The sequence below is a fragment of the Ranitomeya variabilis genome, chromosome 4, assembly GCF_051348905.1.
Source record: "Ranitomeya variabilis isolate aRanVar5 chromosome 4, aRanVar5.hap1, whole genome shotgun sequence".
Lineage (NCBI taxonomy): Eukaryota > Metazoa > Chordata > Amphibia > Anura > Dendrobatidae > Ranitomeya > Ranitomeya variabilis.
The window spans coordinates 513,226,757-513,247,301 of record NC_135235.1 but is presented as its reverse complement, the minus strand read 5'-3'; the positions used below and the strand labels follow the sequence as shown (position 1 = coordinate 513,247,301).

The 20,545-nt window shown below is 40.6% G+C and overlaps 1 protein-coding gene across 1 annotated transcript in view; it reads right to left on the bottom strand.

Moving 5' to 3' along the window:
* Positions 1-6,665: 6,665 nt before the first annotated feature.
* Positions 6,666-20,545, bottom strand: part of LOC143765448 (serine/threonine-protein kinase 17A-like) — a 70,471-nt gene continuing 56,591 nt past the window's right edge. The window contains exons 3-7 of the mRNA XM_077252121.1: positions 14,413-14,557; positions 11,366-11,492; positions 9,963-10,011; positions 9,630-9,809; positions 6,666-8,743 (exon numbers count right to left, since the gene is read on the bottom strand). Coding sequence (XP_077108236.1) covers positions 8,491-8,743; positions 9,630-9,809; positions 9,963-10,011; positions 11,366-11,492; positions 14,413-14,557 — 754 coding nt within the window. The 3' untranslated portion in view covers positions 6,666-8,490. The remainder of the gene's footprint in view (positions 8,744-9,629; positions 9,810-9,962; positions 10,012-11,365; positions 11,493-14,412; positions 14,558-20,545) is intronic.

Genomic DNA, 20,545 nt, shown 5'->3' with positions numbered 1-20,545 from the left:
CTCTATGGTTACTGATCCCCGGCAGCTGTGAGCGCCACCCTGTGGTCGGCGCTCATAGCACACCTGATTTTCTGTTACATAGCAGCGAACAGCAGATCGCTGCTATGTAGCAGAGCCGATCATGCTGTGCCTGCTTCTAGCCTCCCATGGAGGCTATTGAAGCTTGGCAAAAGTAAAAAAAAAAAAAAAAAAAAAGTAAAAAAAAATATAAAAGTTTAAATCACCCCCCTTTCGCCCCAATCAAAATAAATCAATTAAAAAAAAATCAAACCTACCCATATTTGGTATCGCCGCGTTCAGAATTGCCCAATCTATCAATAAAAAAAAGCATTAACCTGATTGCTCAACGGCGTAGCGAGAAAAAAATTCGAAACGCCAGAATTACGTTTTTTTGGTCGCCGCGACATTGCATTAAAATGCAATAACGGGCGATCAAAAGAACGTATCTGCACCAAAATGCTATCATTAAAAACGTCAGCTCGGCACGCAAAGAATAAGCCCTCAACCGACCCCAGATCATGAAAAATGGAGACGCTACGAGTATCGGAAAATGGTGCTTTTTTTTTTTTTTTTTTTAGCAAACTTTGGAATTGTTTTTCACCACTTAGGTAAAAAAGAACCTAGTCATGTCAGGTGTCTATGAACTCGTACTGACCTGGAGAATCATAATGGCAGGTCAGTTTTAGCATTTAGTGAACCTAGTAAAAAAGCCAAACAAAAAACAAGTGTGAGATTGCACTTTTTTTGCAATTTCACCGCACTTGGAATTTTTTTCCCATTTTCTAGTACACGACATGCTAAAACCAATGATGTCGTTCAAAAGTACAACTCGTCCCGCAAAAAATAAGACCTCACATGGCCAAATTGACGGAAAAATAAAAAAGTTATGGCTCTGGGAAGGAGGGGAGCGAAAAACGAACACGGAATAACGGAAAATCCCAAGGTCACGAAGGGGTTAACAAAAGTTCATTTTCCACCATAATTTGCAAAATAAATCTTGCCAAATCAGACAAGGTGATTTTCAGGATTTGTTACCTCATTTTGACTCTCATAGTTGTGGTCTACGTACGATGTCAATTACAGGTCTCTCCCTTTTGATGTTCGTGAAGGGCTAGAAGGAAATAAAAAGCGGAATAGGGTCTTATGTGGGTATAAAGAAATAAATTCTAATCAAATTTACTCACCAGATCCAGCCCTTACAAAGGCTCAGAGACTTAAGCTGTTGCAGATCCACCGGTCTACTCGTGACCACATCAAAGATTAAAAAAAAAAAAAGGGATATAGAGGTAGATTTTTCTCTGCACTGCTCCTAAAATTTGAAGTCCAATTAAGTAATCCAATAAAAAAGTGGCTTTATTTAACGTGTTTCGGAGCACCACGGCTACTTCATCATAGATATTTCATGTGGTATCCTGATAAAGGAGCCATGGTGCTCTGAAACGCGTTGAATAAAGCCACTTTTTTATTGGATTGCTTAATTCGACTTCTAATTTTATGAGCAGCGCAGAGAAAAATCTACCTCTATATCCCATTTCTTTGTCATCTTTTTAAGTGGGAGAACTTGCACAATTGGTGGCTTAGGAGCGAGTGTGCTCGTTATCTCCTAGTATTTTGGCGTGCTCGGAGATTTAGTTTGTTGATGCAGCTGCGTGATTTGCGGCTGCTGGACAGCTGGAATACATGTGGGGATTGCCTATCAGGCATGTACTCAGGCTGTCTAGCAGCTGCAAATCATTAAGCTGCTGTCGACATAAACTAAATCTCTGAGCACGCCGAAATACTCTGAGGCCACCCAAGCATGCTCGGAGAAACTCGAGTAACGAGCATACTTGCTCATCACTAGTGGCTGACAAAATACTTTTTTCCCCACTGTATGTGGTTTAGGCACACTGGGGCTCAGAAGAGAAGGGGCCATTTGGATTTGAGAGCGGATAATTTGCTGAATTTCTTTGGGCGGGTGAAGAGCCATTTCGCTTTTCCAGAGTCTTTGTGCTACGAGTAACGTTAACAGATGACAGACCTGAGTGAGAGCTTGCCTTTTTTTGTAGATTGAGTAGAAGCTTTTATTGGGAACATTTTATTTAACGTTTTGGACTTGTCTGTGAAAAAGCTACATACTCTTTTCATAATCCATCATCACTTCAGTGAGAAAATCCAATTACTTTTAAAAGTTGAACTAAATCTGCAGTCCGAGCAGTTACCTATAGATGGCGCTGATTGACTAAATGTCATATTACATACCGGTAATAATAATATAATAAATAATGATATTAGGAAATACCTCCATTTAGAAATGTAGTGAAATTCTTCTGATTTGCTATGTTGCTTACCCCATGTGCAGGGCATTGCAGTAGCTTAGGTATCCATGTGCGGCTTATACACTCACTGGCCACTTTATTAGGTACACCTGTCCAACTTCTTGTTAACACTTAATTTCTAATCAGCCAATCACATGGCGGCAACTCAGTGCATTTAGGCATGTAGACATGGTCAAGACAATCTCCTGCAGTTCAAACCGAGCATCAGTATGGGGAAGAAAGGTGATTTGAGTGCCTTTGAACGTGGCATGGTTGTTGGTGCCAGAAGGGCTGGTCTGAGTATTTCAGAAACTGCTGATCTACTGGGATTTTCACGCACAACCATCTCTAGGGTTTACAGAGAATGGTCCGAAAAAGAAAAAAAATCCAGTGAGCGGCAGTTCTGTGGGCGGAAATGCCTTGTTGATGCCAGAGGTCAGAGGAGAATGGGCAGACTGGTTCGAGCTGATAGAAAGGCAACAGTGACTCAAATCGCCACCCGTTACAACCAAGGTAGGCCTAAGAGCATCTCTGAACGCACAGTGCGTCGAACTTTGAGGCAGATGGGCTACAGCAGCAGAAGACCACACCGGGTACCACTCCTTTCAGCTAAGAACAGGAAACTGAGGCTACAATTTGTACAAGCTCATCGAAATTGGACAGTAGAAGATTGGAAAAACGTTGCTTGGTCTGATGAGTCTCGATTTCTGCTGCGACATTCGGATGGTAGGGTCAGAATTTGGCGTAAACAACATGAAAGCATGGATCCATCCTGCCTTGTATGGAGCATCTTTGGGATGTGCAGCCGACAAATCTGCGGCAACTGTGTGATGCCATCATGTCAATATGGACCAAAATCTCTGAGGAATGCTTCCAGCACCTTGTTGAATCTATGCCACGAAGAATTGAGGCAGTTCTGAAGGCAAAAGGGGGTCCAACCCGTTACTAGCATGGTGTACCTAATAAAGTGGCCGGTGAGTGTATATGCGGTTTGCCCAATATATCTGACATAGGCCAAGCCTGTCTGTTTCCCGCACATTTGACAAATCTGGACAGCACTGTTCTGATGTTACAGAATATAATGAAGACCTATTCGTAGTTCAATGTCTCCAGTGTGTGATGATGGGGTGAGGATGTTTCATGCATATGTCAGTAATGAGGGTGGTGTTCCAGCAGTCCGTCACCAGCAGACCACACGCTTCCACACTCCAGACCGGACACTATAATTATCACAGGAATACTAAACATACACTAGGCTTTAAGAATTCCATGTACAATAAAACTTGCCCTTCTTTTGAGAACAAAGCAGTAAAATATAAATGTAGAACAGTGAGGGGGAGAAAGTAGAAAAAGTGTGAAAGACGTTGTCCACTACTTTTACATTGGTGTCTGATTGGCTGGGGTCTGACACTCGGCACCCTGCCGGTCAGCTGTTATGAGTGTCGGTGGCCTGAACTACTCCCTTGCGGAGCTGCTCCGTCTACTTGTAGTGGCCGTTGCAGGGAACTGCACATCCGCCTCCTATTCAAATCAATAGGGCATCGATACGAGATTGGTGGGGGTGTGGCGCCCCCTACTGATCAGCTGTTTCTGCTGCCAGACGGATGTTTTCAGTTGCTGAACTGCACAGCTCCGTCCAGGGCCCGTTTTAGACAAAGTGGGGCCCCGAATGTTAACATACTGCACCATCACAAAAAAAAATTAGGCCTCATTCACACGTCAGTATTTTACATCAATATTTGTATGCCAAAACCAAGAGTGGAACTCACAGAGAAAAACTATATTTGAATTATTCACAACTGTTCTTTGTTTTGGAGACATTCCTGATTTTGGCATACAAATACTGATGAAAAATGCTAACGTGTGAATGAGGCCCTCAGTTCAAGCACACACACTCCTCCTCTTCAGTTCTAAACTCCCGCACAGTACAGGACCTGTGGTAACTCACGGTCACATGACTGACGTCAACTGTAGTGTGGCAGTGGCCAGGTATTGCGCATTCACCCCTATTGGAATGAATGGGAGTAGATCTGCAGTACCCAGCAGCAGCCACGACACAGTTGATGGCGCTGTGCTGCTCCATTCTAGAACCGATTGCATCAAGCTTCCGGCTGCACAGGGAACAGCTGGTCGCCAGTGGTGCTGGGCGGTACACCACAACCAATCTGATATTGATGCTCTATTATGAGGCCACAGTCACACGTTCAGCATTTAGTCAGTATTTTACCTCAGTTTTTGTAAGCCAAAACCAGGAGTGGGTGATAAATGTAGAAGTGGTGACGTGTTTCTATTATACTTTTCCTCTGATTGTTCCTCTCCTGGTTTTGGCTTACAAATACTGATGTAAGATGCTGACTAAATAATGTACGTGGCCTAAGCACAGGAGCCCAAGACGTAGGGGGGCCCATTTGTACCGCCAAAGCAGGGGCAATTTTGCATTTTTAGTAACTCTTGGTCTGCAAAGGTCCCATATATTGTTCTTGCAAAGGGGTCCTTTTTCCTTGTCTGTCGTATACCTAGGGGACTGAAAGCCTGGCAGGAAATTGCCTCGGTTCTGACCCGTCACAGTAGCTGTTTCTCTATATAGCACAGGCTGATTCAGGAATTCTCTTGTTATTTTTCAAAACAAAGTGGAGCTGGGAATTTCAGATTTCAGCCCATGAGACAGATGGTTAAAATAGAAACTACTGATTTGTGTGGGAAGTTTTTTTTCATAATGTTCCATTGCTTCCACCCAAACGCTACCCTTCACTATAATAATCACAGACATCATGTAAAATATTTATATCTTTATTTACAAAACATATTAACAAAGTGACACAGACCAAATAGAATGCTCCTATTATACGACATACTTGGATCCCTGTCATGGAGGACACAAGGTTCCGGCTATGACTGCAAAATCAATCACCATTACAGCAATGGAAAAGAGTGACCTCTGGCAGTGGCAATCTATGTATACAGGCATGGGCTGAGCAGGGTGTTGGCTGCCATGACATTGCTGCAAGGATGCCAGCCTGAATTATTGTTACTTCAACCTGTGATATCGGAATATTAATATGTGCACTTGACTGCGTAATGCCAATATAAAGCTACACAGTATCCTCATGTATTTCCACTACACTACATATATACGGACACAGGGAAATATCTGCAGTACAGATGTAACACCACCATGTCCCATAGTTTGACTTGGAGAAAGTGTTTACTGGAGGCATAAATATAAAAATGTAATGCAGCCATAAGTATTAAATGGTGGTAGATGTGTGCGCAACTTCTAAGCTAACTTCTATAGTAAAGTCAATGGCGGAGGGAGGGACATGGTTGACTGATACAATGCAGTTTAACCATGGAAAAGCAATTAACATTTTGTTTCAAAACTACGGTAATTGCTCTTGTTTATGTATAATTAAAAAAATATTAATGGATCCTAGTAGAAACCTTTTATCAAAAGTACAATGAAGTTTAACTGATGTAATCTTATTGGAGGAAATATGCCATCTCCGAAGATGTCTTACTAACAAGCATCCAGGTCTAAGGGGTAAGGTTTCTCCTTGTGGAGAGTGACATACCAGCTCTGGCTTGGCTTATTCGCCGTGCAATGCTCCTCTAGGAAATTTAATATGCAAATTGTCTCTTAAAGGGTTGATTGTGACTTGTAGGATCGCTGCTTCAAACAGGTGGCGCTACAGAGTTCAAGTCCTCTTTTTCTTTGAAGGGGCAATTTGCATAAGAAGCATCCAACAATTCATATGAAGCAAATGCTTTCACAACTTCATGACAGTTGTATCCACTAGGTGGCATAGTTTCATGTCTATAGACTACTTGTTTGAATAAATTTTGCTCTCCACATGGTCACATAGGCATGTACATACGTAGCAGTCTTATGGATGTGTCGTCAGTGCTAAGAATACATAACAAACTAAGAGTGCATGGAGATTGTAATAAAAATACAGCAGACAACAGCTTTTAAGGTGTTTCTAAAGCTTCCTGAATTGATGGCCTATTTCATTGGTGGGCATCCGCCATCCAGCACCACCACTATTCAGCTGAATGTTAAATGGTGGACAGAGCTGAACAGCACGGCTCGGTATACTGAGTCGTTCTCCGGTGTTATAGCTCAGTTCCTGCTCATGTATATAGTGTAGGCGCTGTGCTGCAGGCCCCAGAACGGCCACTGTACAGTGGTGTTTCAGTTACATAGTGTACATCCGGCAGCAAACAGGTGATCAGTGGGGGTGCTAGACCCCAAACTAATCTGATATTGCTGACCATTATTAGATTAGTCATTAATATCGTAAGCATGGAAAACCCCTTTAAGTGATGGCAAAAGTAGCACAAAGTTGTCCTTTTTTTTTTTTTTTTTTTGCTGTAGAAAAATGTAATAAGCCACATTTATAAATAGTGTATTTTAACTAGAATTTCCCAAGTGGGGAATATTTACATACTAAGTGGGTAGGTTACACTTATAATATTTTCAGTGTCATTTTTACACTTTTTTGCTAAAGGACATGCAACTATGTTGTCAAAAGTGGCGTCCTGCAGCTGTTACATGGTTATAATACTGGGTACTTCTAACGTCCAAGCTACAGAAGTTACAGCTGCAATACCTGGACCTACTGAACCCACCGCTGAACTCTTTAAAGGGATTTTGTCAGCAGGTTTTTTCTGTATAATTTGAGAGCAGCATGATGTAAGGGCTGAGACCCTGATTCCACTGATGTGCCACTTATTAGGCTGTGTGTTGTTTCAATAAAATCAGTGTTTTATCAGCAGGAGATTATAACTACCGGACAAGATGTCTCATGCCTCCTAGTACAACTGTTCTATATAACCGCACCCCCAGCACTGATTGGCAGCTTTCTGTGAACACTGTACATTGGCAACTTCCAGTCAATCAATGGTGTGGGCGGAGATATACAGGGCTCAGTATTTGAACACTGCTAGATCTGCAGAGAAGAAAACAGTGACTATCAAACTTACATCATGCAGACCAACCAGTGACACATATTGCTGGAATCAGGGTCTCCGCCCCTACAGTATGCTGCTCTCAGATTACATAGCAAAATCCTGGTGACAACTTCCCTTTAAGGATCTACATTTGGTTCAGTTTCTCTGGGAGGTCCAACAGGCCATGGTATGGACAAAATAATGTGCCTATATTAAGGCAAAAATGTAACAAATGTTTAAAAGAACATGGCTGCAAGAACCATGACTAGTCATTGGCTAGGTTTTCTAGTAACCTGTACAAGTTCCTTTGACACCCAACAATGCTGATTCTTTGGGGGGGGGGGTTTGGACCTAGCAATGGACGACCAAAGGTTAAGTGCATAGTTGCTTATTTTGCTGTGTCCTATTTTCTGGACAGGGAACATCTTCTTTCCTCTTTAACATTCACCAGAGGATAATTTCATGTGCCATGTATGAAAACTGAATTATTTACCATAGCTAACCTGAAAAAACTCATCCCAGTAATATTTTTCTTATGAAAGATTATTTAAATCGCTGCATCATAAAAAAATAATTGAAAGGCTTGAACTTCAGCTGGCATCTGATGGTAAAATGGTGCCAGCACTCATAGTCTATAAGCAGGCTTTCATATTAAACATTAATTAAATCTCACAAAAGTCCCAATAACTATTTGCGTATTTCCCAAGGATCCCTTTTCACTGGATTCTTGAATATCAAAGGCGAGGTGCATTAGCAAATATACCACAACTAGGGGCATGTCTGGTGCATTTTGTTAGCTTCTAAGTGGATCAGGGGCAGTGCTTAATATGTCCCACAAATGGGGGCTGACATACTGGGATATCAGTGAGCAAAGTCAAGGTTTTCAGTCTTGAAGTTAATGCTGTGTTTCTGGACCAAGTTGTCTCTCTCTTCAAGATGCTTCCAAGTGCACTTAGTAGTCTTTAAAGTTGTATCACTTTTAACTCTTCCGAAGTTCACGTTATAAGACTAAAACAAAGATTGTTGTCTCAATACGGATAGCGTTGGATAGTCAAAACTATTCCACAGGCAATAAGGCAGCAGTAACACAGTAATGCCTAGGGTTGAAAAAAGGCAAAAAGCTGAGCCTAGTTTCAAAGGACCCGTTTTATTCCTGACCTGTAAAACACGGGCTGTTCTAGATCTCCACTTCCAGCCTTGAGGGACAGAACCTGCTTTAGTTGAATCAAGGATCATCCTGATGTTAACACACGACCTCAGGCTGAATTTCCTTCAAGGCAGTAAATTGGTTCCTCACACCTTGGAGGTCAGCGTCTAGGATTTCCAGGCATGGACAATGAACAGTGTAGGAGGCTAGAAGCACAATTTCTTCTGAAGCTTCAGGTGTCTCTAGTTCACTTTCATTCTGCTCAAAACTTATGGCCTTCAAAGGCTCTGGCTCTTGGTGTGAAGATAGCCATGAATGTTTAAGGCACTGGTCAGCTCGAGCCCGCTTCCTGTTGAAGAGAGGGTTGAGACAGGTTTACTTCTACTTAGCAATTTATGGGCGAGTTATAACAGATGAAACCACCTTTAACTAGAGATGAGTAGGGTAAGGGTATGCTCACACGTGGCATTTGATGCAGCATTTTACAGTACCATCAAAGTAAATAAGATTTCTAAAATATCATTCACACTCTGCATTTTTTTTCCTTGCCTTTTTTGAGCTGCTATGCATTTTTAGAAATCTGCAGCATGTCAATTCTTTCTTTTCCAATAATTTTTATTGAATCTTTTATAATTTTATAATTAACAAGGGGGGAAAGTGGTACGTAGGTTGGGAATTGAGAGGTTTGTTTATTAACAGAAAGGGTTCAATTATTTGTGTTTTTGCAGTATTTCTCATTTATTCAAATGAATGGAAAAAAATACAAGGAAAAATTCTTGAAAAACACATGTATTTTAAGCAGAGTTTTCCTGCCAGCAGTTTGTTTTTAAAAACTCTTTAGTAAAAAAAAAAAAAAAAAATGCTGCGTGTGAACTTAACCTAATGGTAGATGCAAAATCTTTCTTTACGCCATATCATAATCTCTGGGCAACAAGATAGTAAGAAGGTATGAGCTTCAGTTCTGCATCTTCAGGCTGAAAGCTGATGGCAAGACGAGACCACAACTCATCTGGTTGCCATCTCTATGTATGACCACCTTTAGCTGCGAAATACAGCCAGCTTTAAAACATTCCCTCAAGATCAAAAACGTGGAAAATGTTTCAATTTCTGATATGCCCAACATGACCATAAACTAAAATAGCCATTTTCCAAATTTTCTTAGCCACAGTATTTTGGGCAAGTTTTTTCTGCCCATTTCATTTCATTCTACCCAGTCAGGTACTAAAAATCCTTACCTGGGGTTTTTAATAAGAAGAGACTTGATAAAGTTGATAGCATCATCTGAGATTCCCTCGAACTCTTCCTGTGGGTATTGTACGGCCACTTGTGAAATATTCAAGAATGTCTCCTGCTTGGTGTCTCCCAGGAATGGAGATGTTCCGGTAAGCATTACGTATGTAAGTACTCCAATACTCCTGTGACACAACACATAAGAAATGAAATCTTACAATCTGTTCAGATTCAAGCACCTGTAGTGATAATAGGTATATGGGGTAATAGTAACCTGGGTGCATCAATCACAACAGGGGACTAAGTGTTCGTCCAGTTATCTCCATTTATAAACTCACCACATATCTGTTGCTGTGCTGATTGGTTCATAACTCAACACCTCAGGAGCTGAAATCAAGAAAAAATCCAATTAGAATATTCAGAACAGGAGTCAAATTTTACATTTACTGTTATCGAATATATTACATACTGTACATTGGGTTTCCTTTTTACACGCATATTCCACACTGATCATCCAACTCCCTTGCTAAATTTTGCCTGTACTCTTAAAGCTCTGACATCTCTGTGCCAGTAAATATTTGTATTCTTCATAAAAGCCATTTTTGTAGCATTTTTTCCCAAACCTTTGTAGAGGAACTCCTAAAAATGTATGAAGCAATTGATCATTGAGTATCACGGGTGACACCAAACAATCTATTTGGGTAAAGATCACAAGGCTGACCGTCCTTTCCAAAGAGAAAACTGGTGTGTACAGGTGCATACTAGGAGTAGCCCTCTCTGTACATAATTACCCAATAAAGTTGTATTCTGTAGTGCTTTAGCATGCAAACATATGAAATTGGAATTGCATTACTGCTCTAGAAAACAATTTGGCCAGTTCATGCATGCCCAGCAGCCACAACAAGGTGATCTCCGGTTGTGGAACCTATCCTAATGTGATTTGGGTGTCCCTGCACACATTCTAATTGGCGTTATCAGTGTCAGACTGTAAAGAAACACGCCCCTTTGACAAGTAGTAACACCCAATTGTCAATATATTCATAATTATTCAAGTGGAATAATAGAGGAATGGCACAATGAGTTCTAGGAAAAGATGTTCCAGATTTGTTATTTCATGAGTCTCATCCAATTTCCAAATTCGGTCAATGAAAAGCAATCATTCATCTGTACAGCCTCATTGAATAACATTGGTCTGAGTGTAAGCCCTAACTCTCACAACAGAAACCTGGATCTTGATACACATGGGCTCACAATTCTTATAGAGATTTGCCATTACATTAACACTGATGACCTATTCTTTGGATAGGTCATCAATGTATGATCGGTGGGGGTGCGGAACTTGGCACCCTCGCATATCTGCTGTTTATGGTGTCTGCTGCTGGAGCTGCACAGCTCTGTCAACAGAATAGTGGCTGCGGCCGGGTACTGGACAGCTGCCCCCTATTGATTTGATTAGGGGGCGGAGGTGCAGTACCCGGCCGTGGCCACGATACAGTAGACGGAGCTACACTGTACAGCTCTGTAACTGGGCAGTTCAAGCCACTGCTGACACACAACAGGCGATCGGCGGAGGTGCCGGGTGTTGGAACCCCACCAATCAGACATTGATGAGCTATTCTAAGGATAGGCCATCAATGTTAAAGTAGTGGACAACATTTTAGTAATGCCACTTTATGTGCAATCAATGGTTGAATGATCTACATGCATGCTTATTAGTTTATCTAGCATCACTTTGACTTACCTACATATTCGGGGGTCCCAAGTATCTCTCGCACCTCTTTAATGTTGTCTACCTGCCGGGACAGACCAAAGTCTACAATTCGAATGTCTCCCAGTGGTTTACTGCTGGTAAGCAAAATATTTTGGGGCTATAAAGAAGAAATTATGAAAACAAGATTAGTAAGAATGAAACTTTCCACAGAGTAATGTAGGTAGTGACATTCAGGGCTATGCTAAATAAATACAGCTGCATCTCACAAAATTAGAATATCATCAAAAAGTTAATTTATTTCAGTTCTTCAATACAAAAAGTGAAACTCATTATATAGAGTCATTACAAACAGAGTGATCTATTTCTAGTGTTTATTTCTGTTAATGTTGATAATTATGGCTTACAGCCAATGAAAACCCAAAAGTAATTATCTCAGTAAATTAGAATACTTTATGACACCTGCTTGAAAAAATGATTTTAACATCTGAAATGTTGGCCTACGGAAATGTATGTTCAGTAAATACCCCATAGATTCCCTATGGGGTTAAGGTCAGGCGAGTTTGCTGGCCAGTCAAGCACAGTGATACTGTTGTTTTTAAACCAGGTATTGGTACTTTTGGTAGTGTGGACAGGTGCCAAGTCCTGCTGGAGAATGAAATTTCCATCTCACAATCAGTGATGGTTGGGGAGCCATGTTATCTGCTGGTGTAGGTCCACTGTGTTTTATCAAGACCAAAGTCAGCGCAGCCGTCTACCTGGAAATTTTAGAGCACTTCATGCTTCCATCTGCCGACAAGCTTTTTGGAGATGGAAATTTAATTCTCCAGCAGGACTTGGCACCTGTTCACACTGCCAAAAGTACCAATACCAGGTATAAAAGCAACAGTATCACTGTGCTTGATTGGCCAGCAAACCTGACCTTAATTCCATAGAGAATCTATGGGGTATTGTCAAAAGGAAGATAAGAAACACCAGACCCAACAATGCAAACGAGCTGAAAGCTGCTATCAAAGCAACCTGGGCTTCCGTAACACCTCAGCAGTGCCACCGGCTGATCGCCTGCATGCCACGCCGCATTGATGCAGTAATTGATGCAAAAGGAGCCCGACCAAGTATTGAGTGCATTTACTGAACATAGATATCAGTAGACAAACATTTCGGATGTTAAAATCATTTTTTCAAGCTGGTGTTATAAAGTATTCTAATCTACTAAGATAATGACTTTTGGGATTTCATTGGCTGCAAGTCATAATTATCAACATTAACCCCTTACCGACCTCCGCCGTACTAGTACGGCGAAGGTCAGATCCCCTGCTTTGATGTGGGCTCCGGCAGTGAGCCCGCATCAAAGCCGGGACATGTCAGTTGTTTTGAACAGCTGACATGTGCCCGCAATAGCGGCGGGTGGAATCACAGTTAAATACTGCTGTCAAACTCTGACAGCGGCATTTAACTACCGCTTCCGGCCATTAGGCTGGAAATGAGCGCATCGCTGACCCCGTCACATGATTGGGGTCAGCGATGTGTCGGCATAACAACCGGAGGTCTCATTGAGACCTCTATGGTTATTGATGGCAGATTGCTGTGAGCACCACCCTGTGGTCGGCGCTCATAGCAATGCAGTAATTCTGCTACACAGAGGTGATCTGAGGATCGCCCCTATGTAGCAGAGCCGATCGAGTTGTGCCAGCTTCTAGTCTCCCATGAAGCCTATTGAAGCATGGCGAAAGTAAAAAAAAAAAAAAAAAAAAATGTTTTAAAAAATATTAAAAAATATAAAAGTTTAAATCATCCCCCTTTCGCCCCATTCAAAATAAAAAAAAAAAAAATCAAACCTACATATATTTGGTATTGCAGAGTTCAGAATCGCCCAATCTATTAATAAAAAAAGGATTAACCTGATCGCTAAACGGCGTAGCGAGAAAAAAAATTGAAACGCCAGAATTACGTTTTTTTGGTCGCCACGACATTGCATTCAAATGTAATAACGGGCCATTAAAAGAACGTATCTGCACCAAAATGGTATCATTAAAAACGTCAGCTCGGCACGCAAAAAAAATAAGCCCACAGCTGACCCCAGATCACGTTACAGACGTTACGGGTATTGGAAAATTGCGCAAATTTTTTTTTTTTTTTTTAAGCAAAGTTTGGAATTTTTTTTTTACCACTTAGATAAAACATAACCTAGACATGTTTTGTGTCTATGAACTCGTAAAGACCTGGAGAATCAAAATGGCAGGTCAGTTTTAGCATTTAGTGAACACGACATGCTAAAACCAATGATGTTGTTCAAAAGTACAACTCGTCCCGCAAAAAACAAGCCCCCACATGGCCATATTTATGGAAAAATAAAAAAGTTATGGCTCTGGGAAGGAGGGGAGCGAAAAACGAAAACGCAAAACCAAAAAAGGGCAAGGTTTTGAAGGGGTTAACAGAAAGAAACACGTGAAATACATCACTCTATTTGTAATGACTATCTAATATATGAGTTTCACTTTTTGTATTGAAGAACTGAAATAAATTAACTTTTTGATGATATTCTAATTTTGTGAGAGGCACCTGTAGTAATAAAAAGGGGAAATCAGTCAGATGATCTTCTGATCCATCATAGATACATGTGCACAGATCAAACTGGAGAAGTCTGTGATCTTGAGCTGACAAAAAGGTCTTAATACAGTAAATATAACCAAACAATCATATTCGTCTCAGTGAGCTGAGAACATTGTGTCAGAATTTACAGTATAGAGAACTTTCATTCTCATAATCAGTGGTGGTCAGAGATCATAGACTTCCTCAATGTAATCTTCTCACATGTATCGGACAGAAGTTCATTTTGACTTAATTTCCCCTTTAAACCATAATGTATCATCCTTTAATCACATTTCATGTTCCTAAATACTGCCTTGTCACGTCCTTGTAAGGCCACTTTTGTACATTTGAAATTCAGTAGTATATGAGGCTGTTGATATTGGATCAGGAGATCAGTGGTCCATTGTGGTCTGTACATGTTGGATGTGGAAAACAAGCCTAAACTGTAGATTATGTTTACATTAGATTATATCCATAGTATCTTTTACCTTTAAGTCAAGATGGACGACATTATTTCTGTGTAGGTACAGCACACCTTGCAGGATCTGACGGATGAGCCGCACGACATCCTTCTCTGTGAAAGCTTCATCTTGGTCGGCCACACATTGATTAAAGATTTCACCTCCTGCCGCACTAGAAAAGAAAGATTATTCAGAGAATTAGAATTTATTATAGGTCAAGATACTATAAATTTGCAATCATGTGTGTCCACGCATATACAGCTCTGGTAAAAATTAAGAGACCACTGCAAAATGTTCAGTTTGTCTGATTCTTCTCTTTATAGGTATATTTTTGAGTAAAATGTAAATTGTTCTTTTATTCTATAAACTACTGACAACATGTCTCCGAAGTTCCAAGCAATAAGTTTTGTATTATCTGAAAATGAGAAATGGTCAAAATAACAAAAAAATGCATTACTTGCAGACCTCAAATAATGCCAAAAAAACAAGTTCATAATCTTTTAGAAACAACAATACTAATGTTTTAACTCAGGAAGAGTTCAGAAATCAATATTTAGTGGAATAACCATGATTTTTAATTACAGCTTTCATGCGTCTTAGCATGCTTTCCACCAGTCTTTCACACTGCTTTTGGGTGACCTTATGCCACTCCTGGTACAAAAATGTAAATAGTTCTTCTTTGTTTGATGGCTTGTGACTATCCATCTTCCTCTTGATTACATTCCAGAGGTTTACAATGGGGTTCAGGTCTGGATATTGGGCTGGCCATGGCAGGAATTTGATGTGGTTGTCCTTCATCCACACCTTGATTGACCTAGCTGTGTGGCATGATGCATTGTCCTGCTTGAAAAAACAGTCCTCATAGTTGGGGAACATTGCCTGAGCAGAAGGAATTTTATACTTTCCTTTGTTAAATAAGATTTCGTTCAGGTGATCTCCTAATCAGAAGCACATTAAGTGGAATGAGGTGTACTCTGGTTGGAATTCAACTGACACTGGAATGGAATGGCTGTCAGACATGTAGAGAAGCTGATTTTGATAAAACTGTGCAGTGGTCTCTTAATTTTTGCCAGAGCTGTGTAAAGACAATAACTAAAAGCAGGTCATCATGAAGATATTCAACATGACAATGGGGTGTTTCCACTTGCACGCCTCTCCTTTTGACACATCAATCACTGGACCTGATGCTGAGGCTGCATGTTTACTGGGATGTCAACAGGGCCATTCTTCTGCCAACATCCTTCCATAAGTCAAATAAAATTTTTAAAAAACATTGTTTTTTTTATCACTCAATCACAAAAATGCATCAAAGTATTCAAAAACACCCAATAAACTTCTCAAAAAAAAAATAATATATATATATATACATATACATATATATATATATATATATATATATATATATATATATATATATATATATACATATATATACACTCACCGGCCACTTTATTAGGTACACCATGCTAGTAACGGGTTGGACCCCCTTTTGCCTTCAGAACTGCCTCAATTCTTCGTGGCATAGATTCAACAAGGTGCTGGAAGCATTCCTCAGAGATTTTGGTCCATATTGGCATCACACAGTTGCCGCAGATTTGTCGGCTGCACATCCCAAAGATGCTCCATACAAGGCAGGATGGATCCATGCTTTCATGTTGTTTACGCCAAATTCTGACCCTACCATCCGAATGTCGCAGCAGAAATCGAGACTCATCAGACCAAGCAACGTTTTTCCAATCTTCTACTGTCCAATTTCGATGAGCTTGTACAAATTGTAGCCTCAGTTTCCTGTTCTTAGCTGAAAGGAGTGGTACCCGGTGTGGTCTTCTGCTGCTGTAGCCCATCTGCCTCAAAGTTCGACGCACTGTGCGTTCAGAGATGCTCTTAGGCCTACCTTGGTTGTAACGGGTGGCAATTTGAGTCACTGTTGCCTTTCTATCAGCTCGAACCAGTCTGCCCATTCTCCTCTGACCTCTGGCATCAACAAGGCATTTCCGCCCACAGAACTGCCGCTCACTGGATTTTTTTTCTTTTTCGGACCATTCTCTGTAAACCCTAGAGATGGTTGTGCGTGAAAATCCCAGTAGATCAGCAGTTTCTGAAATACTCAGACCAGCCCTTCTGGCACCAACAACCATGCCACGTTCAAAGGCACTCAAATCACCTTTCTTCCCCATACTGATGCTCGGTTTGAACTGCAGGAGATTGTCTTGACCATGTCTACATGCCTAAATGCACTGAGTTGCCGCCATGTGATTGGCTGATTAGAAATTAAGTGTTAACAAGAAGTTGGACAGGTGTACCTAATAAAGTGGCCGGTGAGTGTATATATATATATATATATATATATATATATATATATATATATAAAAATACATATTAAAGGAACAAAATCTGTCAATCTTCCATAGGATACTAGTCACTTGGACATGACTTTACAATGTAGAACCTTCACAAAAAGAATTACACAGATGGACAATGAGGCTCCCTTATCAGTAAGGTATATGCTGCGCAGTGAGGCAATTCCTATTTTTTTGGACACATTAGTAGTCAGTTACTGTTCCTGAAATCATACAGCCTCGGGCTATGAAAACATTTTGTTCACCTTCCTAAATGACAGTATAAGCATGTTGTGATTGCTGGAGTACAGAACGATCTGTATCCATGTGATTCTGAACCAGCACAAATATACAAGACCGATCTTGTCACCGGATTTTGCTATGGGCTGTCATAAGTGGTGAGTAAGTCTGACAAGTTTCACGCAGCATAATATTCTGCCAAATGTTATATCATTAGAGTATGTTTCTATCTATGCACTTTTATCTGCCTCTATGAAAGACTACAAACAATCCAGGTATAGACTGATCCTGTGGTCAGAACGACATCCATCTGTCCCCCACGTCTTCTACGTACAGGAGGACGGGAGTATGACTGCCGTGACAGACTACATAAGGTTTATTTGCATTCACAGAGACACATAGCTCCACATAAAAGCTACTGTATACACACAAAACCTTTCTTTTTAATTCATGGGTTATTCCCATCTTAGTGATGAAATATTATTAGGATATGCAAAAAAGGAGGCAAGCCACTTACAAAAAATCAGTTGCACTTCCTAAATTTAAACAATGCAAATCTTTCTTAGGTAACAAACACAAAAACCTAGAAAAGACAAATAAAAACATTTAAAAATGCGCACACTGTGCCATAACTTATTTCCTAGGTCAAATATTGAAACTGGGACACAACCCTTATCACTGTCATGATAACCAAGAGAGCTCTGTAAATGTGGTGGATATCTGAGATAAGTATGAATGGACATTACCCCTAAAGTGATGTCAAGTATAATTCAGCAAAAAAAGAAAGGTACAATGCACAACACATATACCGAAAAATATAAAAGTAAGCAAAAACTATGTGCAATAAAGTGCCATGTGTAGAATCACACAGGTAAATTAGCTTATAGAAAGCATCATATGGGAATGAGGACCCCGCGTGTATCACCACAGGAGATGGCTTCCTCAGGAGGCACTCTGTTGCACAGTTATTGTTATGACTGTGGCAGTGCACATTACCTTCTACCGTATATTACAATATGGCAGTCGTCTCCTAATTCATTACAATGGACATCCCTGCAGTTTTATATACTGTAGCTTCTCCATAATACATAGGCTATGACAATTAGTATTGACAAGTGATTCCTGCAGTGTAACTGCTGTTGTGATCATTCTGCAAAGTTACAGATCTCCCAGAGGTTTCCACATTCAGAGTCACAATGTCAAACAGAGGGTTGTTCAGGAGGCCAGATTATAGGTGCTAACCAAGTGCAAAATAGCCAGAGGAAAACTACTTAATATGCCTGTGTCACCATGGAAAATGTAAATCACCGCTTGAGGAAAGGTGCTGCAAATATTAGCTCACTACATCCTTCAAAGCCTGTAAACTGTCAGATCCAAGCCTTTGTAGTCTGCTTTTTTTGTCTCATACATTGTTTTGGTAAGGAAGAGTTTCAGGCCTGCGGTGTATTCCCTACACAAGTGACAGATTCAGAAATCCCTTTCTTGTCGCCCGTCTTTGTATCTTTCCTGAGAATATGTTACAGATGTCTTGTGATTATAAATGTATTGGGCCGTACACATGAATATCGACCAAACCCACCGATCTTGAGAAAACTAGTTGAGCATCTAATGTGCATGATGTGTCCCATCTCTCACCCATTTGCAGATGTGGGAATTCCGGAATAGTTTCCAACATGCCCATTCCTTTTGATCTTATGGGAGTTATCTCCCCATTGAGACTATAACTATGCTTCGCTGAGCCAAGAGTGCACAGTGAATGGCTGCACTGCTGTCTAAGGGTTTGGCCACTGTTACCCTAAATTACATTTTTACCTATTTTCATCTTTCTTTTAGCAACCAAATGTGTCCTGTCACTCAATTTCCTATAATCTGTAAACCAGATTGTGCTCCCCACTGGAGACAAAGACCATATGCAATGGTCACTTCACCATTGATGTAAATGGTGACATAGACCTCTGTTCAGCACAGTGGAATATGTAGTGTCTTGCAGATGAGAAAAAAGTGGGAAGAGCCTGCTCAATGTTTTACTGTGAGCGGACACATTTTTCATAAAAATGCATCAATTCATAGTAAAACTCCATGTGGTTTTTGCCATAAACTTCTCGGCAGTGCGGCATAAAGTGCTATAAGCGGCCTAAACCAGGCTTAACAGGCTATTTGTCATTCAGTCCAAAATTATGCAAATATTCATCTTGTCCCTTTGTTCAGGATAGTCCTGGCACTTCATTAGAAATCGGACACACAGCATGGTCTCCTTGTTGGCCAGCCAATGTTTAACCTGAGGTTCCTGGTAAAATGAAGACATGCTGCTCACTTCTAAAACTATAAAAACTTATTTGACATTTGCAGTTGCCCTAGTAAAATCCTCCAAAAGGACAAGAGCTGAATAGGTTAATCTCCTTCCTGGCTGCCATAAGATGGTTTTATGAGAATTTATTGTCTCAGCGCATTCCATGTCCAGAGGCCTGCAAGTCCCATTTACTGTCTACACGAGCGGCTAATGAGATCTCAAGCACAAGGCCAACTGACAAAGAAATAATTAAAATCATTATTTCCTCATGGTCCTCTCATCTCCAGCTGCTGGGTGTACGTCATGGAAAAAAATAATCAAATAATAAGCCAGAAAGACAGTGTGAAGATAATCTGCCGTAGAATGTACACAGCACCTGGCCCCCCATTTACAACATTAACAACTGTGCACGATACACGTCCATTCTGTGGTTTGTAGGAGGAATGCCATAATCCTATTTACCTCACAGATAAGTCTAGCTTTTTGTTTCCCGATTGTGTCTGTTTCCACACTGAGTATCTCTATTAAAGAGCATTTCCCTTACAAATAATAGGGCAGCATGGTGGCTCAGTGGTTAGAACTGAGCACTGAGTACAAGGACAACATCTGTGAGAAGTTTTTTATGTTCTCCCTGGGTTTCATAAACTGATAGGGACTTTAGATTGTGAGCCCCAATAGGAACAGTGATGATGTTGTCTGTAAAGCGCTGCGGAAATTAATAGCGCTATATAAGTATGTAAAATAAATAAAAGCAAAAAAAAATCACCGACAAATAGAAGTCCAGTTGTTTCTGTTTCTGCTAATGCACCCTTGCAAAACATAGTGATCATTCAAGTGATCATTCAGCCAACAGCAATCCCAACTCCCTGATACACAGGAGGGCTCCTGTGTTCTTTATTAGAGCCGCTGACAAACTCCTCTGGCTGCAGCTTATCTCCCACAGAACAAAATGATCCGCCATTAGAAATTCAACAGGCCGAGTCCATCTTTCCCCCAAAATCATCTGTCAGGAGAGAGATGGAAGGCTTCCATAAACACTAGACAGTTGCCTGATGCCGATATTGGAGGATTTGGCCATCTTTGGTCTACAGTAATGTGTAGGGTTCTCATGAAAAAAGTATTTTCGTATTTTTTTAACATCAGTTTTTGTGATATATGGGTGAACTTAGTAGCAAAGCCACAAAAGAGGATTCAAAGTCCTCCAAAAATTCAAGAATTAATACAGCTGAAAAAGGGCAGCACCGCTTACCTGCCCAGCTCTCTGAACAAATGCACTACAGGATGCAGCCAG